Source organism: Artemia sp. Qi Xiang Cuo, chromosome 20, assembly GCF_049724085.1.
Source record: "Artemia sp. Qi Xiang Cuo chromosome 20, ASM4972408v1, whole genome shotgun sequence".
Taxonomy (NCBI): Eukaryota; Metazoa; Arthropoda; class Branchiopoda; order Anostraca; family Artemiidae; genus Artemia; species Artemia sp. Qi Xiang Cuo.
In genome coordinates, this window is record NC_142813.1 from 29960613 (window position 1) to 29987483 (window position 26871).

The 26871-nt window shown below is 34.1% G+C and overlaps 1 protein-coding gene across 1 annotated transcript in view; it reads right to left on the minus strand.

Moving 5' to 3' along the window:
• Positions 1-26871, minus strand: part of trol (terribly reduced optic lobes) — a 369703-nt gene that overhangs the window by 267407 nt on the left and 75425 nt on the right. Inside the window, exons 11-15 of the mRNA XM_089106068.1 lie at positions 24467-24595; positions 21141-21251; positions 17415-17528; positions 8049-8165; positions 3947-4072 (exon numbers count right to left, since the gene is read on the minus strand). Coding sequence (XP_088962194.1) covers positions 3947-4072; positions 8049-8165; positions 17415-17528; positions 21141-21251; positions 24467-24595 — 597 coding nt within the window. The remainder of the gene's footprint in view (positions 1-3946; positions 4073-8048; positions 8166-17414; positions 17529-21140; positions 21252-24466; positions 24596-26871) is intronic.

A 26871-nucleotide genomic window follows, 5' to 3' on the forward strand; every position in this document is an offset into this window, starting at 1 on the left:
TTGGCTAAGCTTGGTAGTAAATTTATTTTGCTGCTTTACCGATGCTCTTCAAAGAAGAAGCTGAAGAAAATAAACGATGTAAACTAAAAATATATGAATTATATATCTCTTATTCGAATTTTATTTTGAATTTAACTAGCTATGCAATAAACGAAATGAAGATAAATTCTTATTTTTGGATCTTGGATCTACGGCATCGACAAATTGATTTTTTCCTGAATAAACAGTTTCTTTGAAACATGAAATTCAGCTTGAAAACTTGGAATTCGGTTGACTTATCACAATAAGAATTTCAACTGGTTGGAAATTTCCCAAAATTTCGTTGGAGAACATGAATCATACGTTCTGTTGTTAATCTTTTTTTGTTGAAAGCTTGCACCAATCCACTAGATACATCCAGGCTAAGCGCAAATTCAGTCTTATGAATATGACTGTACACATTCATATTTCTTGTGTAGAAAGTCAAAGTCAACACGGTAATAGATAACAGTGATTGAGCCATTCCATTCCATGCTTGTGGAAAAGGTGATAATAAACATAGTAAGCGATACTTGATTATATCATCATTTGAATATAATTGATCGCATCGCATTAAAGCCTTTTGTCTCTTGTAATGCATCGCTTCGATACATTTTAGCGTAGAATAAGAAAAAGAATGCAGATACAGCTTAACTGAAAACCTTCCATAAATACTAACCACAAATTGCTGAAGCCTCATCTGAACCATCGAGGCAATGAGGCTTACCATCACATCGTAGTTTAGGGTCAATACATTCAACACGATTCCAACATCTCCATTGACTAGGACTACAAGATTTTTCTACAGAAGGAAAATACCTAGATGTTAGTAAGTCTACGTTAGGAAAGATCTGGGTATGCTGCAAATCCCTGATGAGAGTAAGACATTTAAGACAATTATGACATCAGAAAATTACTATAGAAACAAAAATTTTCTCATCTAATATACCTGTCGTATGTGTAAAAAGTGGTACCCACCGCTCTCACTGGACAAAGAATATATTTTGTACATGCATTTTATTTACCACTAAGTATTTCATGTTGGCTACATTTTAAGGCAATACAAATAATGTTGGGCAAACAAACCTTTTACAGACCTTTAGATAAAACTATACGAGCTCAAAATAGCTTTACTTTAACTTGAGAACGCAATCATAATATTTAATCACTTGAAGCTTGTTTAATAATATTTTAAAGGTTAAATAATCAGATCTTTTTTAGCCCTCATAGCTTACTTCTTTGAAATTTTCTTTGTAGAATTCTCCGTTTTTTGCAATCATTGCATAAAATTGTGGCTACCTAACTAAAACTGATGATTTGCATTTCAAAATTAGCCTGAAAAACTGCATTGATAAAATACTCCTAAAAAATAGAAATTATACATAAATTCCCAAAAATGCAATAAAAAACTTAATTAAACTATGAATTCTTGAATCTAGCATAATTGGCTGTACTATAAGCACAATGAAAGACTTTTGTGCAAAAAAACATTTTGCAATGTGCAAATTTACCACCTAATTCCGTAAAACTGAATTCTTACATTTGACCCCCCCCCGTATTACTTTGCTATAGTTTTGCTAATGAACGAGTAATTATGCTACGTCGATTAATTTACGCATCAAAGGTGGTAGATTAGTAAAAACAAATGAACATTTAACAATACAATTCTCCACTAAGTGAATTAATAATTTATTATTGGAATAAATAAAACAAGACAATTTTATTAACTGGGCTATTCTAATCCAAAATCAACCAAGTCCATTTGCTAGATTGTTTTGTTTAGATTGTGCTACCTATCCACTCCGTTGTCTCATACATTTGTAAACTTCTAATAATAATCCCTAAAGATTAAGACTGACGATAAATAATGGCAAAACGAAATTTGGTCATGAAATTGAATAATATCTTTCGAATTTAATACTGACTTGTCATTTTGACAAGTCAATATTGACATGTACTTAAAAACATTCTCCATAATCATTTACATTGGAAAACACCCAAAAATTCGGGGTATTTTCCAAACGTGCTGATTGGTGACAGTACTTGTAACATGTATCTGAATACTGACATATACCAAACGAGACATGTATCTTTTAAAAAATTTTCTACTGTATACGGATGAATTTAATCAAAGTTTTTGAAAAGTCCAATTTAAATTATATGTCTGGAAAAAATCTCAATGTTACAAAAATTGCCTCAAAAGCTAACTCTATAAAAGTAAGAGGAGGAAAGGTTAGTAATACTAAAGTAGAATCCAGCACATTAAGAATAAACATTTCAGACCAAAACATAAAAAAACGTTGCTTTGCTGGAGAATTAAATCCGCAGTCCGGCTCAAGCTGGGATAGAAACGGCGCAGCGGCGTCACTTTTAAACACATGATTAGGACCTAAAATAATTGTGTTTACGTTTTGTCTGAAAGGGTCTTTTCTTTAAAATTGTCAGAAAACCAGATGCCAAGAACATGTAAATACCACGAAACCAGCAAGTTTTGAAACTTCTACTAAAACTAGTCGGATGTTTTCTCATAGCAAATCCTGTACTCTTTAAAATGCTGTCAAGCGATTCGAGTGTCATTCTCTAGATTGATTTAGGGGCAAAATTAAATTCTTACAGTAAATCAGTTTTATTTTATAGTTTATCCTGTCGACAGAAAGCACAGCAAAACTTATTATATCTTTTCGTTGTCTTTATTTATAGCCGGCCGGTCTGTGGGACCATCTCCTCGCCCCAACTTTAACTCACATAGGAGTCAGGTTAAGTTTTCATACAAGGATTATTTATTCTCTTAATTTCTTAGAGCACTCCCAGCTAACTTTCAGTAACAAACTTCGTTTTCTGCTTTAAATCTGGGTCAGACTGCCAAATAGCTCACATATGGTTACTAAAAGAAAAGTAGGCCCACATGCCAATGACAGTTGGGCAAATGCTAGGACATTTCTGCCTTAATGTGCCCTATGCCTATGAAATTTGGGCTCTAAAAGACAGGGCAAATGCTCCTATCACCAAGACCCATAATGTATGCGGGGATGTCATATTCAACTGAGGTGAAGCTATCTTATAGAAAAATTACGAATCTATACTGTAGAGGGTTCGTCCTAAAGTAACATATATATTGATCCTTTCTAAAACGAAAGGATGTATCTCGCAAAAATATAATTTCATGGAAGGTCGAAAATGAGAATTTGCTAGTTTTTCATGGGATTGTAATGAAAGAAATAAATACGAAAAATAATACACTATGTACTTGAATAATGAGATAAGTTTAGTAAATAAAATTGAGCTAGCTACACTTAGGGCCCTTCCTAGGGTCGGTGGCACCCGCAGCAAAATTGACCTTGGTATCTCTCTCCTGCCCCTCCTCGGAAAATTTTAAATGAATGACCAAATGACTAACACAGTCACCTTTAAAAACCTTGTTGCGGCACACCCTAGCCACATAGATCCTAGGGCAGATTGATCTGGTCAAATTATTGAACGCCCCTGGCTGCACTAAAGGATTTTCTCCTACCAACGGTCAATATCTCTTATATATCTCTGCAATATTTGTAAATGTGTTCAGTGGGTACGGATCCCATATCCTTTTCTCTTTCTCTCATATCCTTTTCTCTTTCTAGCTCATTCAAAAATTGTGACAAACATCTTTTTTTTTGTTTTGGGTATGACGATACAAGGGTATTTGGGACATTCTCAACATCTTAAAAAAGAAGTTACAACAAAACACCATCTCAGGGTCTTGCGAGGTTAAACCATTGCGTGTAAGGATAACACTCAAATTAATACCCAAAAAAACATTAAGTACTTTCAAAAAAAAAATGAGTTGAACCTTGTTCGGGTTTAGTATGCTATCCCTTATCAATAAATCCTTTCGCTTTAATATATACGTCAAAACAGGAGCAGATTGATAACGTAGCATAAATATACAGACCTTCACAATCAACAATCTCGTCGGAGTTATCAGGACAATCTTTTCTACCATCACAGTGACTAGAATTTGCAATACAGGTTTTTCGGTCAAGGCACATCCATTCGTTAGGGCCACATACAGCTGCCACTACATCGAACAACAGTTTTTAAAGCAACATCGGACAAAATAATAACAGAATTTAGCAATTTCAAGCCAACATGCATTTATAAGTCTACATCCAAAGCATTGTGTAATAGCAGAAAGGTGTACAAGAAAACAGGGATTTGAAAGTCTAAAAATCGAAGAATAAACGTAAAACAGATTACAATAGAGTTTATTTCAATTAAGGCTTCTCGAGACTAACTAATTTGAGGAACATTATTTATCCCAACAACAATAAGATTCAAGCTTTGTAAATTTGAGGTATATCGAACACTCATATCTTCTTGCCAAAACCAAACTGAAGGCCTTATCTCAAACTTAAGAAAAACTAGCTGACGCATATCACGTATCTTACGTATCTAGCTAACGTATCTGAGGAGGAATATCAAACTATATATAAAAAAAAACTAGCTTTGCCCCCACGAGTTTTCCATAAAATATATATCCATGTGCTGTATGTTCAAATGCATATTTCATAGTGAAGGTAATGCCTTCGACCTAGTAAATAAAAGTGCGTCGCAAATTAATTTTTTCTCCAAAGGCCATCGTACAGAACAGGTGGTCGTAGAAAGTTGGAGAAGGGCTCGCTGGATCACAAATCCCGACCTTTAGTGCTTATTTTAAGAGTTGCATCAGATTTCTGCGCGTTTAACCTTCAAAATTTTTGAGTTTTAAATTTAACACTTTATAGAAGACAGAACCGAGAAAGAAGAATGTTTTAGTATCTATAGATCAAAATATTACAAGACCTAATTGTAAGCAGTATGCACAAGAACGAAGCCCCACTATTAAGCTAATCACGATAATCTTTAGATCTTCCCTTTACCTATTATAGTCCTAAAAAAAGAATTTACCCTAAAAAAACCGTAAATCCTCATTTCCATAAAAATAAGATATGTGCCTTTTCGTTTTGGGCACAACGCCATATGTCAAGGACTAATGATAATTTATCACGTTGTTCCTGTACATTCATCAGGATCTATAAATAACTAGAAAAATTCGCCTCCCTCTGTTGTTACCGCAAATAGCCTCCCTCTGCTGTTGCCTCAAGTAACCTCCCTCTTCTCCCTCCCGCTTCTCTCTTCTTTCAGGTCTCGCACGCTTGTGGTTTCGACGCTGCATTTCCTGATTTTTGGTTTAGGTTTTGTTTCATTATTTATTTGTTTTTTGGTTATTTGTTTCAGATCATGTTTGTTAGCAACAATTTTTATAGCTATGTCTATTCTTTTCATTTCAAAATGATTCTGCATAAATTTTCAAATTTATAGTTTGATAAGTTTAGCTTGTTTTTCAGTGCACAAGTAAGAGGTGTTTGGACAAAATTTAAACACCCACTTGTCCATATATAATCGAGTGTGTGTGCATTTTTTATTTTGCACTGAACTATTAGCTAAAATAATCAAGCAAGAAAAGTAGTGAAAATGCACGCATGACGGTTTAAGAACCATGAGAACAGACATAGGTTGTAAAAATTCGACAACTATAAACTGAAACAAACAGAAACGTAACGTCTACGATAACAATCCTGAGAGGCCCGAAGGCCCGAAATGTCAACCCTGGTGAGCAAAGCGAGTAGATAGGGGGAAACATCGGGCTATGTTTGCGAGGGTATGAAGCCGGAGTGAGCTGTACACATGTTATGTTAGACCCTCTGTTCAAAATAAGTGTATTCAGATTACATGTAGCTTCTGCAATATTCAAAATTGTTTATTCCCTTCAAATTTTCAAAGGATAAGAAAATACATTTGGTTTAATTAAATACGTTTTCCCTAAAAAGCAGAGGTGTTTGAGTGAGCTAGTTCCACTATATTATTTTCTGTTTTCCATAAAAAGTATTCCCTTCACAACACTGTCAAAGGGAATTCCACCTGTAGCATAACATCGGAAGTTAGTTCCAGATAAATTGATGTCAGAGGGGATGCATTAGCCACTTTTCTTGAATGCTATCAAGAGACGCATAAAAAACAAATAATAAGAAAAAGCATAGCCATGACTTTAGTGACAAATAATTGCTAGGAATTTCTATTAGAAATGCAAGATACTTAAAGCAGATTTTAGACAGATTTAGTAGACTTTAATCAAAAGACATATCTGACATTCTATTGCCGAGAAACCTACTTATGACCAATATTCATTCTTCTGCAAGGAGTATATCAAATAGTTCGTGATAAAAAACTGTAAGGAGCGACCCGGCTCAATAGTAACCGAAATCTAAAAAACGGAATTTTGACACAAATAGATATATCAAAAGAATTGACTTTTTATGCTGATTTCAAATATATAAATTTCATTAAGTTTACTTTTAGCTATCAAAGGTTACGAACCTGATGACATTTTCCTGATTTTGAAAAAAGGGGAAACATCCCCTAAAAGTCAAACAATCTTAAAAAAAATCCTACCATCAGACACAGCCTATCAGAGAACACCACTGTATAGGGTTCAAGCTTCTATCTGCAAAAATGTAGATTTTTTATTTTTTTTGCCGGAAGAAAGGTCACGGATGCGTGTTTATTTTTTTCCCCACGGGTGATCGTTTCGACCCAGTGGTCCTAGAATATTGGGATGTGGCTCATTAGAACAAAAATTTAAAGTTCTAGTGCCCTTCTAAAGTGACCAAAAATTGGAGGGCAACTAGGCCCCCTCCCCTGCCTCCTTTTTTCCCAAAATCATCCGATCAAAATTTTGAGATGGCCATTTTGTTCATCATAAAAGGCCCAATAACTATGCCTTTGGGTATAACATACCCCCACAGCCCCAGGGGAAAGGTCCTTAAGTTATATAATTTGTCCATTTTTTACGCATAGTATTTGTTATTGGGATGCATGCATACATTTTCGGGGGGGGGACAAATTATCTGACGGGGGTATTTTTCCCATGGGGAGTGAACTTGTCAGGGAAAATTGTAAACTGCGAGAATTTGCCAGATTTCTTATACAGAGTTCTTTTTATTTGTCTTGCTATCTCTTTTCCGTCTCAATTTTACGCGTGGAGTAGTTAATAGTAATTGTCCGGGGCAAATTTTCACCGGGATTGAATTGTCTAGAAAATATTTCTGTGGGTAGGGAGTTTCTCCGTGGATGTGGGGCCAGATTTCCTGGCATTATTTAAAAAACGATCAGAAATTAAATCAAAAAACAAGTTTTTCAACTGAAACTAAGGAGAACACTAAAAATTAAAACGAACAGAAATTATTACGTAACAGTAATAAAAGTATAAAATTAATAAAAAACTGTAGCGTAAAGAGTGAGTTTTTGAGGAGGGGGGGGGGGTAAACCCCTTCATATACGTAATAATTTCTGTTCGTTTTAAGTTTTAATGTTGCTCCTTACTTTCAGTTGAAAAAACTTGTTTTTATTCAATTTATCATAAAAGTGCCAAACTTAGACATGTACAGCGCTGTGCTGAAGTTTAAACTTGATCGTACAATCGCAAACAGGGAGGCAATCAGTAAGAATTTTCAAACCAATTTGAACAAGCAACTTCACAATTTATTCTCCATTACTGTCAATTTGATCTTCTATAAACTGAAACACTTTCAAATTGGCTCACCTGCTACGTTTGCTCATTGTTCTCTAAGCTTTAAAATTTACATCCTAAAATCTCCTAAAATAGCCATTTTTGCATGATTGAGCTTTTTCCCCCTTTATTTTTGTCCTGCATTTAAGATATATGTGGGTTTTTTTTAATGTAATCTTTATGGGTTTCTTTGAATGTAACCAATGCAAAATTTTTTTAAAAAAGTGCGACGAAGGCGGAGCCAGTGTGTATATTTTATTTAGTGTTTTTTTTTTCATTTAAAAAAAATATAGTTAGAATAGCTGTAGAAACAGTTTGCTTAATTGATTTTAAATGAAAAGAACTTTTACAAGAATTCGACATAGTTTTCACGTTATCTTTTGGCTTAAGAAAATAAATTCTATGCTCATTTCCAATTAAAGAAACCTTCTTCTTTTATACTTACCACAACTTCGCTCGTCACTTCTATCATTGCAGTCGCTCTTGCCATCACACACAAAACTTTCTTCAACACACTGGCCGCTATAGCACTGAAAATAGCCAGGACGACATCCCTCAGGGTCTGAAATAAACATGAAACATAAACGGATTCTAGATTTTAAATATGCGTCTACGGTTTGGGTTCTAAGGAATGTCGAAAATCCTATATTTCTGTTAGGCTTAGAGAATTAGTATATTAAGTTTCTAATACCCTAAAACTATTAATTAGAAATTAAAAGTTGAACTTTTAAATCAGTAACCAATTTTTCCAATTTAAAACAACTCCCACCTTTTATTTTCGTTTCAGTCTTTCTTGCTCATCTTTTTGTTTCATCATTAGATGTAATTATAACAGTGCAATAAATTTTAAAGCCATAAACTAATTTACTCAGTGATAAACTAATTTTGCTATCAGTTCATTTTACAACAATCATAATTGTCACTATGTTTAATAGTGCCATGAAACCAAATATATGTATATATTAAAAAACATGCGGGCATGAGCAATAGCTTTTAAATGAGCTCTTAAACATCTGACAACTGAATAAACAACTGAATAAAAATACAATACTGAATGGCAATTCAATTTTTTAATTTCCCAGGTAAAAATTCAATTTTTTGTTCAATTTCCCAGGTAAGATACCATCACAGGTTAGGTTGCAAAATATGATTTTGTTGACTTATATGAAAACGATCCGAATTAATTAGTTCATTATAAATGGGGCTTAAATAGGTTTCTCTAGTGTCTCTATTGAGAGCTATCTTTCGGTGAATGTGCTTTTTTTTTATCTCAACTGCCTCCCTAAAACCTTGCGCGAGACCTTTAACGGGGGCAATAATTGAGGTTAAATGCTCTGTATTCATTTAAAAATGGAATTACCATTCAATATTGTATTTTATTTTTTCAGTTACCCTTTCACCCTTACATTGAGAGGGTCATCTTATTTTAGTTCTTGTGTTTGTTTTAAAGTTTGATTTTTTATATTATCCTAAGGTTTTCATTAGTATTTTTTATTTTATTATCGTGCACTAAGGACAGTCAAGGGGAGGTCTTGACCGAAATATTTGCTTTATAGTCTACATTTTTCACTGGCTTGTATTACCCTCGTTTCTCTCTTCTTTACTGTTTTTTTTTTTTTTTTTTTTTTTTGTCAAAAAGGAGACACAATTCCCAAGCAAAAATCCTTTTTACTATCAAGACAGTTATCATTTCTAAATCTCTTTAAATGAATAATGTTTCTCGCTTGACAGTTTTTCTTTTGGTTTCAACTGGTCGTTTTATGTTCCGACTTTGCTCTTTGCTTCCACCAGAAAAGCTTTGTATTTAAATAAATCTCAAGTAAAAAAAAAAAAAACTAAAATAAAAAGAAGTTTCGTGTTTCTTGCTTGAAGAGTGGCAAAAAAAAAGTCTGCAAATCCAGTTTTTCAAGTTTTTCAACCCAAGTGTATGTCCAACATGTTAAACAGCCTTTTTTCATTACTTTAATTTAATTTCCGCTAGAACCCGTTTCTCGGTAGAAATATATAAAAAGAAGTCAATTCTATGTCAACCAATGAATGATTTTATTTTATTCAGTGATTAAACCCGTACAGAGTCTTTCAGTATCTAATCTACAAAATATAGCATAAAATATCAAAAACTGAAAATCACAAGCAAAATACTAAACACCACACAGAAACAAGGAAAAGGAAAAACAATAAGTTGACAACAATTATTAGCACCTAATAGTAATTAAATGAAGGAAAAAAAAATTATAAAATATCTAGTCTCTTTGTTCGGTTCAAGTATTCCAAAATGGCATACCGAGCCTCTTTGATGAACCAGATAACATTAAAAATGAATTTAATTTACAGTGACCAGTAACAATTTGTGTCAGTTTATAATTAGGAGTAATTGTTGTGACTTGAAGAAGGTCAATATGATCAGTAAAAAACTGTAAAAAAGGGTCCAGGGCTTAACAGCTTGGCAGAATAACTTCGAAAATAAAATACATAGATTTTTGTCTAATGTTTACCTGATTGAGATTAAAGTAATAGATGAAGAAAAGGACCGAACGACTATGGAAATTAATTGAGAGTCTATCTCTTTGTACTGACAATTTATATTGTAGTCTTTTAAGCTATATAGGGGTGGGGAGTAATCGGGCATTCCTATCTTTAGATATCTGGTGAGAGATATCTCTTTGGCTCTAAAATCGATAGGAAGGCATCCCGCTAAAGCCGTTATTGTCTCAGTTTTAGTGGATAAAAAAGCTTTGGAAATCAATACCATTGAAATTCTTTGGAGAGATACTAACTTTTTTACAAGTTTTTTTTTTATTCAGCGCTGACAGCCATACGGGTATTGCATACAAAATGGTGGATTCAATAGCAGCTTTGTATAATTTTCGTAGGGCAAATAGTTTAAGACCCCAAGTGGTTCTGATGGCAAATAATAATTTTGTCGAATATTGCTTTGGCGACTTTTATTTTGCTTCCAACATGATCATTTCAAAGTAATTTTCTATCCAGAATTAAGCCCAAGTACCTTACTCTATCACTTATTGGTATTCTATGGCTTTAAAACCAAAGATTAATCTGTGGAATTTCTCTTTTCTTCATAAACGTGATAGCTTCGCATTTATTAACATCGAAATTTAATCTATTTTCATCTGCCCATTTTTCTAATATTGTAAATGTCTTCTTGCTGTATGATCTAGGAAATTGACATCTTTAGAAGATATTGTTATACAGATATCATCAGCATACGCTTGTATTGTACAGCCTGTCGGTAGCTCTGAACGGAGCAAATCGTCCATATTAATAGACCATAAGAACGGAGAGAGTATGCTTCCTTGTGGGCTGCACAAATTATCAGGTTTACATTCTCCAATGTCTTGGAAAAGCAACCCAAACTTAAACATACTATTTCTGAACTGGTAACCAGAATTTGGTCAAGTAGAGAATATTTGATTATTTTTGGTCATATTTGTTCACACAAAAGGACACTTTCTTCTTGACCAAAAATTGATAATATGTTTATATCTATGTTTTGTTGCGAGCAGTTAAAATTAGTAACTTTTCCACTGGAACTGAGCTGTCAGGGATTCTTTTTTGTTTATCAGCAAAAGTTCTGACCACCACCCAGCAATAGAGCAGACTTAAACAAAAGAGAGGATTTGCCACTGGTAAAAGAATGCCTACAATATTGTGCAGCTTTGACGATATATCCCACCAATTTATAGCTTTATAGACACGGTAGTCCCAGAAGTCGCATCGGAGGGCAATATCCCACAGCTCCTTTTGTCAAAAGCTTGGACACCCAAAAGTTGGATTTACGACTGGTTGAAAAATAGTGGCAGGTTTTGACGATACTCAGTCTGGATATTTGATCGATGCAAGAACCTGATTGATTATTAGAACTGGATGGCGTCCATCAAGATTACAAGTGAAGTACCAAAGTTTCCTAAAGCTCTTCAAGCGTTTCAGTTTGTTTTTGGTTTTTCTCTTGAAATGTTGCTGTGGTCTTTCAGTGCTTTGAAAACCGTAAAAATAAGACACGAACGGGCTCGTAAACGTAACTATGGTAGCGACGATTTCCTTCAAGAACGGGATAAGGCGCAAAAACCTTCCGAAGTCATCAAGACTTTAAAGAAAAATGAAGTCCGTGAAATCTAATACGACTGCGTCCAACTATGTTGATTCTTTAGGTACCGGGAAGGACGAGAGGGATGGTGACGTCAACTACGGCTTGCTATAAGAAAAATTCTTAGATGGAAACTCGTAAATTAATTCTTAGATAGATTAAATATAAAAAAAAGTTTTTTTCTACTAAAAGTGAGGAGCAACATTAAAACTTGAAACGAACAGAAATTATTCCGTATATGAGGGGGGGGGGGCTCCTCCCTAATTAAAATTTATTTATTTGTGGTTGATTTATTTATTTGTTTGATTTAAATAAAAACCCTTATCAGTTATCAGTTAAAAAACCCCTTTTCACGCTAAAGTTATTTAAGAACTTTTAAAAAGGTTGTGACTCTAATTACACGGCCCCTTAACAAACTTTTTTTTATTCACTTTCTGATCGTTTTTAAATTACCCACAAAATCCACCCCCTCCGTTGAAAATCTCCCCCCCCCACAAAAAAAGCATCCATAGAAAGTTCCTCTCACTAAAATATTTTGCCGGCAAATCACCCCTGGACAATTCTACCCTCGCTGCGAATACCCCCCAGAAAGTTCCTTGCTTACGATTCCACTTGAAAAATAATCCTTAGCATACTTTCATTTGAAGAAAGATTTGTTTTTATTTAATTTCTGATCCTTTTTAAGGTCATAGGGGAGTCTTCCCTGTGTGAAAATATTTCCCAGAAATACCCCCCCCCCCCCACCGATGGAAAGTTTATCCCACAGAAAATTTTGCCATGGAGAATTTCTACTGGTGATAATACCAGAAGAAACTCCTCGGGCGATAATTCCTCCGAGGATATTTTCTCCCGTGGAGTATGTGTAAATATTGTTGCGTGGCTTACGCAAGTTAGATATAAGTGTATTTCCTTTATTTAGCGTTTTATTACCTTAAGAGTATATTTTTGGTATTTAGTGAATGTTCCACTTCAAGGGTGTATTTGGGTATGTGTTGTTTTATGTACTTGTTTCTGCTTTCTTTTCTATTCAAGGCAGTGGATCACATGGCTAAAAATTTACCAGCCAATTAGAGGATACTTTGGGGGTCATGGAACCAGAATTCTATGCCTGGGCCTTGGAAGATAAGAAGGGGAAAAGACAACTTGTGGACAGTTCTGCTTTGAGAACCAACAGTGACAAGTGGTTAGAGGAACACCGCTGGGAGAGTTCGAGCAACCTCCACCTTTCTATAATATACGGTGCGCTGGGAGAGTTTAACAATAACCTCCACATCAACTGCCGTCGGAGAGTTCCAGTAACCTCCACTAGCTGTCAAAATTTTGCTTAGCCCCAGCGCCTATAAATCTACCACAAGGAAACCAAAAAAAACTAAATAATTCGACTTTACCGGAGGCCGAGTCGAACCTTATGCGAAGTCCTCTAATAAATAACATTTCTTCTGTGAATCGTTCTGATTCACAAATTTGTTACTTGAGTATACCAGAATCAACCAACTGTGTCTCATTTCCATTTATGTATGATGTAATATTGTGCGAATCTATTAAAATTTTAGCATTTATTGACACCGGTTGTCAAAGGTCACTATTATCGGAAAATTTATTCTACAGCCTTCCGGAGCAAATACGAAAAAAAAATTGGGAGAATTAAATAATGAGGAAACCACTCCAGAAGACAAGGTATCACCAAGGACTTGCTTAAGGTTGAGTACAGCTAGTTTGGAAAATTCTGCAAATACAACTGATAGAGATACCGATAATCGAGAAATCCGAGAGGAGGGTGTGAAGAAATCTCCCGCTCAAGAAGGATTCAGGGTAATCACGCAAGAGCAGGAAACAAATTCTACTGAAAGAAATGATAGCAAAGAAAATGGGACAATCGAAGTTCCAGAAGAATCCCTTTTTACACCCCAACCAAGACGATCCTTGCGTAAGAAACGCCAAACTATGCCGTTTCAAGCGGGTTTTCAGTAATAATAATGAAACTAAATAATCATAGGTCTTACCAGAAATTAATTCTTGTGTTTCCTTCATGGTTTAATGCCTTTAATTACTCTTCGCAATGTTTTTATCCCACAATTCAGTTTTTTTTCCTCTTATCCTGTCCACTCGAAGAGTTTGCAGAAGTTATTGCTGAAGTTTCGCTCTCCTTTGATGATGACGACATATTCAAAAATGAATTGTTCAATGTTGACGAGGTATCAACTGGGGAACTTGAGATACCTTTCTCGCTATCTGAACTTGTTTTAACACAGCTTGTTTTACTGTAAACATAGAATCTAGCTTGTCTTAAAAGCCGAGTCGGCAAAGTTGTATGTATATGACCTATGTCAATATCCCCACCAGCTTTAGTCAGAATCTAAATGACAAAACATTCTGAAGTCATCTTTACAATAATCAAAGTCTAACTGAAGGGTCTCAAGTCACGACACAATTCAATAAATCTTCTTCCCTGACCAAATTCCAATTTTTTCAGATCAAGTACAAGCAATAAATATGAATTGGGTCACTATTCTACTGTTATGTTTTCACGAAAGTCATAGTTACTTGAAGGACGACACAAGCGAGATAAGTATACGAGATAAATTACTGTTTCGATATTTGAGAGATATTTACCCAGTGACTGGTTCACACAAAATAATTTGGTTTACTAACATAAAAGATCTAAAAGAGACTTCTGACAAACTGCTGAATTTCATTGATCAGCTGCAAAAAGTTACATTTAATAATAGCCTATGGGAGAAGAAACTTACCAATGGACGTAACAACATATCTATAGACGCAATAGAAAAAGATATCAGGCAGCACTTGAATAAAAACATTCTCGTTCTTAACATTGAAATTGAAAGTCTCCACAAGAATATAAAACTCTGGTTTTCTTTAACAAATATAAATAAGAAAAATCGAAAAATACGTAGTCTATTAACATGTATGGGCCATTTCTGAATAATATCGCAGGAACTGCCACTGATGACCAAATTGATAATCTTCTATCGAGAATACAGGAATTGGAAGTAAGAGAGGAGAGAAACTTTCAAATAATAGAGAAATCAGTCTCAATATTTAGTGATATTCAGAATCAAATGGTAATACAAAAAAAATCTTACCTTTGAAATTGTAGAGAATGCCTTAAAACAAATCCAACAAGACATACTTCTTTCATTTACGACTCTAGACCTCGTAAAATATAAAATCGATTTTCAAGTTTTGAATTGTTTGAAGAAAATTAAAATGTTGAGTTCTTATCTAAATAAAGTGCTAAATTCTGTTATTCAAGCAGAAATGCGTAATTTTCCGATTGAAATCCTGGACCCTGTGTATATCAACGACGTTCTTACAAGGATTGAAGAAAATTTACCCTATGACACTACACTAGCAGTAGATTTTAAAAATAGCGGTCTTTTAGAATTATATAAAAACACTGAATGCAGTATCGTGAGTGACACTATATCAATGATAGTTTCGTGTTCGTTAGATTTAATTAAAAGATCAGAACGCTATCAACTTTTTGAAGTTTTAAGCATTCACTATCCTCCCAATGATACTAAATTATTTCATTCCCTCATACCAAGTTCCCCAAACTTTGGAGTATATCAAGAAGAAAAAATGTATTTTTGGAAAAATTAAAACTTCATAAACTCTTGTAATTATAATGCAAAAAGGTTAATTTGCAAAGACAGAATAGTTATACGTCACAGCACGCTTCTTGACTGTTCCTTCGGTTGCTTCACAAATAACCAAGAAATCATTCAAAATGAATGCGATATTAATATACGAAAAGTTCATAATCCTCTTATAACCCCTGTTGGAAAAACTCACTTCTTAATTGTTACACCAATTTCAACTAAATTGAACATTCTTGTCATATGCCAAGGATTAAGGGAGCAACAACGATTAGAAATTGTAGGATCCGTCCTTGTTCAACTAAAAGACGTATGTTCCCTTGCCCATGAAAAATTCTCCGTTCCAGAATTGTATGAAGGCAAAACAGAGGTCAACTTGACTAAATTTGCTCATAATAAAATTCTTTTCAATGCTACAAAACTTAATTTTGATTTCGAATCATTAGACTTCAAAAAAATTCATAGCTTTCTCGAGAGAGAGATGTATTCTGAAAAGGCATAAATAGCCTAAAATCTATTTTGAGCAAAACAAAATTACACAGAAAAATTGAATCAGCACAGTCCATGAGTATTGGGATCATGACTGGCGGCACGTTAATTTTTCTAATCCTTATCGGAATTTTCATGGTGATTCTCCTCAAATTAAGGAAATTGTAGATTGATTATAGAGAAATGAAAAAACATGGTTTTAGAAGTTGAACAAGGGGACAATGAATAATAACAAATGTAGTTTAGGGAAGGAATAAAAATTAATTTAAAACGTATGAAAAAAAAAAGTAATAAAAATGGTTTTTTTTTCAATAAAGGAGGGGGGAGAAATGTAAAGATTGTTGCTAGGCTTACGCAAGTTAGATATAAGTGTATTTCTTGTATTTAGTGTTTTATTACGTTAAGGGTATATTTTTTGTATTTAATGCATGTTCCCCTTCAAGAGCATATTTGGGTATGTGCTGTTTGATGTGCTTGTTTCTGCTTTCTTGTTTATTCAAGGTAGTGGATCACACGGCTAAAAATCTAACAGCCAATTAGAGGATACTTTGGAGGTCATGGAATCAGACTTCTATTTCTGGGCCTTGGAAGATCACAAGCGGGAAAAGACAACTTGTGGACAGTTCTGCTTTGAGAACCAACAGTGACAAGTGGTTAGAGGAACACCGCTGGGAGAGTTCGAGCAACCTCCACCTTTCTATAATATACGGTGCACTGGGAGAGTTTAACAATAACCTCCACATCAACTGCCGTCGGAGAGTTCCAGTAACCTCCACTAGCCAACTATAGACGGCGAGCTTGGAAAGTGTAGCAGCCACTTCCAAATCAACGGTGCCAGCCGGTGCAAGTTGACTATAGCTCAGATTCTCTACGGCTTAAAGAAGACTGTTCACGAGTGTACTCTAGTATTGTATTTTGTCGATTAGTTCATTAAAGTAGTTTTAGCTACATCTTGAGTAGATACGAATCCTGCCTACCACGCTACCCAAGGTCTTGTCCTCGTGGAGACTTGATCACCCCCCACTGGGGACCAATAAGACGGTATCTCTTTAGAGAAATACACCATACTTCACAAATCCCCACCACCACGTAAAAATCCCCCAGAGAATTCCAACTCTGCTGAAAATTTCCCCGGAAAATTCCCCCAAAGCATCTCCACATGTAAAATGGGGTTACCAATGAGAAGGTAAGACGAATAAAACGAATTTCGTATACGAATTCTGGAAAATTCTCCCCGTGTAAAATTTCCCCTGGAAAAGTTAACCTCCGGAAACTTCCATTCCAATGGAAAATTCCCCTCGTAGAAAATCCATCTTCATAAAATCCCCACCTAACTGAAACATGTCGATATACTACCTTATAACAAATACTATATGTAAACAATGGGCGATTGTCATAGCTTACGGCTCTTTCTCTGGTGGTTCCAGGGGTCCATGTAATCTCCAAAGTACACAATTAATGCTCGATGAAAAAAACTACTAATTTTGATAATTATTTATGTTAAGAATACTTAGCTAATAGATACTTCAACTATTATGCAAACTCGATTGAAACTCGCAGATTTAAATACGACTTAAACTACAAATGAGCTTCTTACCAGGACAAAGGCTTTCATCAGAGTCGTCATTTGGACAGTCAATTTTGCCATTACATTTCCGTGAGTATTCAATACATTCTCCAAAATCACACTGCCATTGGTTTGAAGAACAGGCTGAAATAAGAAAAAATAAGTGCTTTTTATATGTTTCTTTAATGTACATCAGAGTCAAATTTTGCATGCAATTTTTTTTTTTACTTTCTTCAGAAAGAAAAAATTGAAATAAAAGGACAGCGAAGGAGAAAGTCAGTTAGAGGAAAAGGAGTAACCATGATAAATACTTTTTAATCTGTTCTAAAATGTCAGCCAAAATCCGGGTAAGGTCTTGAAGGTTCTACACTATAATTGCTGCCAATATGTCCTTTTTTTCATGTCACCTCTGGAAAAAAAAACCTTTGGAAACCAGTAGCACAATCTCTGTTGGAGTTTGAATCCGCTGAAAGTGAGTGAAATGCAGACTACAAATGCTTTCTGTCACCGCAGGGGCTTGTGTTCCAATGCGGTGCATTATTTTTCGTTTTATTTCCTATTTCAAACAACTTATGTTTGTTAATAAAAGTTTCTTAACTTTATGTATTTGGTATAATGAATAAAATAAAATGAGAGAGAAACGAATATACAGGGCACTGGAAAAAAATACACACCGTTGCAAATAAAAAAGAAGGAACAATTGCATGAATACTAATTTCTGGAACAGACAGTTAAAGTCATGCCAAAACACAGATGGTAACTTGATATGCAGGTGGTTTATATTGAGAATCTCCTTTTTTCGTATGAATAACACTAAACGTTGTAGGTTTTTTATTAAATCTCGCAATTGGTAACCAACCCGACAAAGCATTCTTCACGGTTTTATGGTGATTAGCTTTTTCGACTTTGTCAAACAGAATAAAAAGATGTTTACATATTAATTATAGTTGGTAACTTGGAGTACAACCTGATATTTTTATTAGTGGTCAGATAACATTCTTACTAATCTTGCAACTTGTTTCCCCTTTTAAATACCTATATTAATCATGACACTATCTCAAAGAGCAACATTTTAATTCCCATCCACCTTTAAGTTGGCCGGGCTGAGTTTAAAAAAATGAATGTTGCGTGGGTTGAATTTGGCGGTTTAAATTTCTTCGTAGGCAGAGTTTATGAGGAATCCTTTGCCAGAACATTTCTCTTGTAATTAGCAGCCTTTTTACCAAAGCGATTCTGGCATAAATCAAAACTATATTGGTTAACACTGCTGCACATCTAATTTTGAAGATCCGGTGAAATACCAAAAATATTACATAATCAAGGCAGTATTCAGGGGAGAGGCGATATACTGGGTTTGAATCTCTCCGACCTAAATATTTCTCCTACTCGTAAATGAGTTGTAAAAATTCAGATAAAAAGGGAAGTTTTGCTAAAAATTAAAAAAAATATTTTTCTGACTCGTAAACTGGTCTTGAAAATGTAGGTGAAAACCCTTAGACCCTCCGTCCTGACAAAACTCCTGAATACATCTCTGTAAACAATTTGAACTTATGTATGTGTTTATTTTCTATATTTTATTTATGTGTTTATAACAATAAACCTTATGTGTAACAAATATTTTGATATAGGCCTACCAAGTAAATACATTTCTTGAATTTCCCTATAATTACGCAGTGTTGTAATTACCAAGCTGTAACTGCAATCCCACGCCAGTATTGAACACTGCCAATTAATTTAGGTAAAATCAACGTTTTTTGATGGATAGTAGGAAAATTACAAGAATTTGAATTCCTTCAAAACCATTTTATGCATAACGTGACTATACATTAAATAATGAAAATCCAAGAGCTTTCGTTTAATAATCTAAGTGCATACTTATAAAATATATTCTATGATGTAAAAACATTTCTTTTGAGTATTCTTTTAATTTTACCGTCAGGTTGAATTATTCAATTTTTTAAAGTAATTGATGGATCAAAATTAATTCATAGATTTACAGGAGTCTTATCAGCCAACTATTGGTGCCGACGAACCTTTGATTCTCAGAAATGATTTCATCTAACTATGGGGGATTAGTAACCCACAGCAGAGTTATATTCTCTTACGTGTTGTTATTTACTACCAATACTACTACTACTAACAACTGACTGCAGCACAAAGCTGTCTGAGGCCGAACATTATTAGTGGGTTTCAATTGTAATTAAATAAAAAAAAAACAAGTTTTTTTTTAAACTGAAAGTAAGGAGCGACGTTAAAATTTAAAACGAACAGAAATTAGTCTGTATATGAAAGGGGCCGCCCCCTCCTCAATGCCTCGCTCTTTACGCTAAAGTTTTTTATTGTTTAAAAAATAGAGTTGTGAGAAAGTCAAACTGCTTGATCCTAGTATCCCAAATAAGTGCCAAAAGATGCTAAAGTAAAGAAAATAAGCTTCAAACCATGGTGTAAACCTTTTCTTTACAGAATATTAAAAAACTTAACTCAACATACAGTGGATCATGATGAATCAAGACCAGTGTTCGGGCGTTCCACATGTCCGTATGTTACACGTAACGCCAAACATTTGTAAGAGTAGCTAGACTTGGAAGGACATACTTGGAAGAACTAGACTTAGAACATGAAAGGAGATAAAGTTACTTTAAGGAACTTGGACCACGTTCCTTAAATTAACTTTGTCTCCTTCCAAGTTTGAAGTCTAGCTACCCTTACAAATTTAAGACCGGATTTTGAAAGAATTAAAATACATTGACTAATCTATGTTTTTAGGAAGACCAAAATCCGAACAAACCTATAACCCTTAAATCATTATGCTCTTAGCCTAAATTATTGTGTATGGGCTCTGATAGTACAAGAGACATACAATCTGAAGCTTCAAAAGAAAATTCTAGAATAAAAAAAATCTATAAGACAAATATGATAAACCAGAAAAGATGGTTTCCATCTCAATTATTGGAAAGAGACAATCTTGGGATAGTAAGGAAATTTTGGGAGAAGGATTCATTTAAGGGAACTCCAGATAACTTTTAGTCTTGATAATTTAGTTGCATCTCTGGAAAACCAAAGACATTTTCCTTTCCATGATAAGGAAAAGGAATTAGAGTGAAACAATGTTTAAAAATCCGTTAGTTTTTGTTGAATCAAATGCTTTGTTGAGGATTAAGGCGTTCTTAAACATAGGAAATTGAAACTTAACCTTATGAGGGCAAATATTACATTTCCAAATGTTTAGCAACACGAGTAAGAATTGCCGATAAGGAAAATTGCCGAGAAGGAAAATTTAAAGAAAAGAGGACGTTTATTACCAAAAAGTTGTGAATTAAACTGTAATTAGATGCATTAGGGAGCAAGAGGGCAGAAATAGGACTTAAGATGCGTTTAATAAAAGCAAAATAACGAAATTGGAGAGTTAAATGGTCAGTGATGATTTAACTTAGATTTGGATCCCGACACATAAAGCTCGAGCTTGGATAATTTAGGTCGTAGCTTATATAGTAGGATGCAATGAAAATTTAGAGCATTGGAACTTAATTATTGACAGTCCATATAGTCATAATTACAGAATATTGTAGCATCAAATGTGATGGTCATTGGATGGTGTCCTCCTGATTTTTCTGAAAATGAAAATTGCCAGTGGTAAAAGCTTCAGCGCATGAACAGCGGACATGGTTAACGATTCGGCTCAGAGTACAGTTGTAAATCATAAATGCCTAATCAAATACGAAAACTAAGTTTAAGCTCGTCAAAATGGGTACTTACGACAACCTATTTCGTCTTCATCGTCGGCAGGGCAATCTACTTTTCCGTCACAGCGGCTTCTGACTTTAATGCAACTACCATTACCACATCGGAATTCGCCAGGTTCACAGACTGTAATAATGACAGTTAAAGAACAGTTATAGGTCTACAGAAAAAAAAAGAGAGAGGTGGAAAGAATAGGAATAAAATGATTAATTCGTATGGTTTGAAACAAAAATCCAGGTAATGTCATATGCCACATACAAAATCCTCATATGAATTTTTTCTATACTTCTATGCATATAGAACCCATTTATTGGACTTTCTAACCGATTTGCTCGTTTTCACAAAAAGCGTTTCACTTCAAAAACGTTTTTTCAGACGTCAGTTATTCAACAAAGTGTTGTTGTTTTTTTTGCAATATCAGTGTTAATAAAATCCAAAAAAAAAAATTAATAAGAATCCTAGATATTCAGTAGTAGAAAACCACAAAATGAAAATTTGTGCAGTAATGGAAACCCAAAAAATGAAATTTTTCTTGTATCCGATTCTTATTTAAGATTTCTATATTGCTTTCTCTCATAATGTGTTGACTTTTCTTTCCGAGTCCTCGGGTATTCCCCCCTCGTGGCTAATTTTAGCAGCTCAGGCTTTCAACCCTTACATATGGCCCTCGCAGTCGGCCCAGAAAGGTCCACTCTGCAGCTTAACCCTGAAGCCGTCGCAGATAAAAACGCACGACGTTCTGCTCTTTCGAAATGGAACCTTGTAAATGAGGGAGCATGTCAAAGAGTATTTTGTATATGCTAAAGATAGATTGAATTTTAATTATGTGATATATTGTCCGAATTTTAAAGTCCTTCCCTACCTCTTCTAATCCCTAATCTGTAAGGATTAGTTGCGATGGAAGCGTCAGAGGGGTGTTACCCCTCTGTACTGTACTATATTGTTATTTAATATATTCTCTGCTCAAATAAACGAATATCTTTATAGAATGTATAAATACTTATGTCATGACAATATAGACAATCATTGAAGATATAAAGAAAAACTGAAAAACTGTTAAAACAATAAAAGCGTTTTTTTAGTTTCAAAACCGATTATACAAGGGATTCAGGAGAATAAAAGATTGTTTGGTTGAATTACTAACAGAGTAAATATAAACAAGGAACTCAAAAGCTGACTTTCTCTCAGTCTAGTCTGTCTGTCTCCCCTGCCAATCTTTTGCAAGCAAAGGTAAAGAAATATTTCAATTTTTGTAGTCACTCTTTAATAACCCTGGGAATAGTCTTAAAATACTGTGAATATCGCGCGACTAACTCAAATTAGAGTTTTCATGGGTTTTCTTGGACACCTCCGGACACCTCCTTTTCACTGGACAACTCCTGGTGCGTCAAAAGAATAAAAGTACAAAATATATCAGATATATGGGAAATTTGGGGTAAAGATAAACCATGGAATTTCAGCAGACACCTCTCGGTGTAGCATGCCTTAATTGCTCCCCCCCCCCCAAAAAAAACAGAGACTCTCAACACACTCCATTTTACTTTTACTGTAATAAGGAGCCCGTGAGCCTTGCGTGCTGAGAATTTTAATTAGTTTTCAATTTTTTCTAGCCTACCTATGATCCAAAAACAACAGCTAACCTAAAATACGTTTAGCTTGGACCTCTTAAAGGCTGTCATGAAATGAAGCACCCGACAAATTCTGTTCTCGCTTCTTCACAACAACAAAATTATCGAATTCAACACTAAAAATCATATATTTTCTCTCATATTTGCTACTTGAAAACTATTCTAGCAAGGAGAAGTAACGCTACGCCACGATGGCGTCAACTTCTTTGAAACTAGACTCTTAAAGTAACCGAAACTCTAAAAAACGAAATTTTGATAACAATAGATAAATCAAAAGAATCGGATTTTTATGCTGATTTCAAATATATAAGTTTCATTAAGTGTAGTCTTACCCGTCAAAAGTTACGAGCCTGAAAAAATTTGACTTATTTTCGAAAAAAGGGGGAAACACCCCCTAAAAGTCATAGAATCTTAATGAAAATTACACCATCAGATTCAGCGTATCAGAAAACCATACTGTAGAGGTTTCAAGCTCATATCTACAAAAATGTGGAATTTTGTATTTTTCACCAGAAGAAAGATCACGCATGCGTGTTTATTTGTTTTTTTTTTCTTGTTTTTGTTTTTCCCAGGGGTGATCGTATTTATCCAGTGGTCCTAGAATATCGCGAGAGGGCTCATTCGAACGGGAATTAAAAGCTATAGTGTTCTTTTTAAGTGACCAAAAAAATTGGAGGTCAACTAGGCCCCCTCCCACGCTAATTTTTTCTCAAAGTCAAACCGATCAAAATTTTGAGATAGCCATTTTGTTCAGCATAGTCGAAAATCTAATTACTACGTCTTTGAAGATGACTTAATCCTCCACAGCCCCCAGGGAATGACTGCAAGTTATGAACTTTGCCCGTTGTTTACACATAGTATTGGTAATTGGGAAGTATACAGACGTTTTCAGGAGGTTTTTTTTTAGTGAGGGGGAGGGGATTACGTAGGAGGATATTTCCATAGGTGATGTTTTCATGGGAGAAGGAAAATTTTATGAAGGGGGCACCGGATTTCCAAGCACTATTTAAAAAAACGATCAGAAATTAAATAATAAAAACAAGTTTTTTCAACTGAAAGTAAGGAGCAACATTAAAACTTAAAACGAACAGAAATTATCACATATATGAAGGGGTTTTCCCCCCTAGTCAATACCTCACTCGTTACGCTAAATTTTTTTTTAGTACTTTGAAAAAACTGTATATTCTAATTAAACGGCCTTTGTGATTCAAGGGTCATTCTTTTAAAGAATAGGAACAAAATTCAAACTTTAGCGTAAAGAGCGAGGCTTTGACTAGGGGGTGAACCCGCTCATATACGCGATAATTTCTGTTCGTTTTAAGTTTTAATGTTGCTCCTTACTTTCAGTTGAAAAATCTTATTTTTTTTATTTATACTGAAATGTTCTCTCATATTCTGTATAGAAAGCAGCAATAAATTTAAGGATAGTGGCGCTGTAACGAGGCGAAATTCTTCAGATAACATTTCGAATAAAACTGATAGAGCCTTAAGTAATCCAGGTGTTGCATAATGCGCGATACATAAGTTTTTATTCTTCTGGTAAACTTATTTTGTTCTGATATTGCTTCTCTACTGACAAAACACTAAGCTAGTCTAGTGGAGTTGTAACCTGGTTTCCACTATGTGTTAAGAAATTTTGAATAGCAATATATCTAGTTTGCCATATATTGCGTCTGAAACACCTCTAAAATTCCAATTTATTATTGCAATTACCTGGTTGAGGTTGGGAGGTACATGAACTTGGCTCATCTGTGCTATCAAAGCAATCAACTTCTCCATCACAGACCTTTATAGCTTTAATACACCTAGTACCATCACACTGGAACTCATCTGGTTTGCAACCTATTGAAGAATAAGCAAACTTAAATTGAGAAGCAATAACAAAAGAGGCAAATCAAAGCAAAATTAAATGTCAGACACAGACATGCGATAACTACTCATTAAAGGGGCTAATTAACTTCGAAAATAACTTATTCGGTGCCTCTTTTATCTTGTAAGGATAAAGGTTATTCAATCCATTAACAGGAATAAAGAATACGATTGATATCCAAAGCAGGATAAAGCTTACAATTTAAAATTAAGTAAAAAGCTTATGAACAACTGTAATTTCTAAAGGACTCCTACATTACTACAAGAAAATAATAGATATGTGCATTTTTATTGAACTAGTTGTCATGATCGATTCTTGACAAATTATTCTAAATTTTAAGTTTGTGTTAAGACTCTTGTTTTCGCTTCAATTACAAAAATAATTTGAGCAAAGCGGAAAAATACAGAAGACAAGAGGAAAAACGAACCAAATAGTAATTCAATGTTAATTATTCAAAGCCATTAAAAATAATTTTACGCTAAAGCCAAAGTCAAGTACGTCTAACATAGCAAAAACCAAGCAAGTATATTAAAAGGTAAAGTTCTTTTTAGTTTCAGAAGTATCTGCACTGTCCTTGATGAAAAATTGTTCAATCGAATTGTTCTTCTTTTGTTCAATCAAAACTTAAGACAAAACATGTTAAATTATATCTGTTAAGGATATAGTTACCTTTATAGTTATAACCTTAACTTTATAGTTATGGTTGCAAAGCTACGCATCTACCCCGGATGCAAGACACATTCGAAAAACAGTAACATTAAGATTATTGAACAAAGATATTTTACGGGGACTCTAAAAGGAATTTGGAGTCAACCCTTTACTTAAAAAATCCATTAGCTTCACTTTAGCTTTTTCTGAAACTTTGTTTTCTATTTTCTAAGCTATTCCTGCTCGAGAGAAGTATTAAAATTTATATTTCATTTCAAAAGATTCTTTTGTTTTTCTGTTTTTAGACTAAAAAGATATTATACATAGTTAAATGCACATTTGTTATAATTTAAATAAACTTAAAAGAGATTAAAGGGAAAGATTGATAACAAAATGAAGAAAAAGAGAAATTGCAAATAAAATCAAAGAAAAAGCACAAAAAGTAGAAGTCTAGCACTAGTAAAAGTAAGGCAACAGTCTTTTAAAAAAGCAGCAAATTCAGTTTCCTTCGCCAAAATGAAACTGAAATTATGAATCATGCTGGGTAGACAATTACTTTGCGTACTCAAGGTGATACAGATATGCTATTTATACTTCTACAGCAAAGATAAGGAAGAGGAAGATTGGCTGGGATTACTACAAGCAGTATTTAGTTTACAGCCCCCCCCCCCCCGCCGGTAAACCTCCTGAAGGCTATTGTCTCTTTGCGTTTTATTGAAAGCTATACGTATTTTGAACAGTGTGGTTTAATTTTTCAAAAAATAAACAAAAACAAAAATTAGAATAATAATCAAGATGACTGAAAAGAACTAATCTTTGATAAATAATTATGTTAATTCCTGAAAATCTTTGCAATTCAAGATTCAATATTTCATTTAGCATATTTGTTTTTTTTTCAAGGTTAGGATTATAATATAAATGTTTAAAGAATATTTAATTTTTAATATAGTACTAACGACATATATATTTATTCATATATATTTTTACCTGTTACCTTTATTTATTATGTGATTATTTATTTTAATTACTGTTCGTGATTTTCATTTATCCTTTGACAGTAGGCTAATCATTGTTAGTTTTAAGTTTGAATTATCGTATGACTTTAATTTTGCTCGTCTTAAGTTTTAATATGTCTATTTACTTTTAATTGAAAACTTCTTCTTCGGAAAGTATTTTGAAAAGTAATTTCTTTCCGTCTTTGATTGCCATAACTTTATGTTGGTTAATGTAAAAAACATTTGATCAGTTTTTTTAAGTTTTTCGGTAAAGAACTAAAATATTGGGTTCTAATTTAAATAATGAAGTTGCATAAGGGGATTTGAGCGTTAACTTTGATTGTATTCAATATAATTATTCAATTAATTTGAAATAAGGGCTTGGAATGGTTCTTGGCCTAAGACTTTGATTCAGACTTTGATTTCGGGCTTCGTTGTCTGGGGCAGATCCCCTTCATATTACCCCTGGTTGCAAGAGCTTACAGTAGAAGACTCGACAATAAGACGTCAGAAGTCAGTGAAATCCTAGGGGTAATAATTGATGAAACATTAAGTTTTTCAGAACATGTACAGAGTACATCGTCGAAAGTAGCAAGGAATATAGG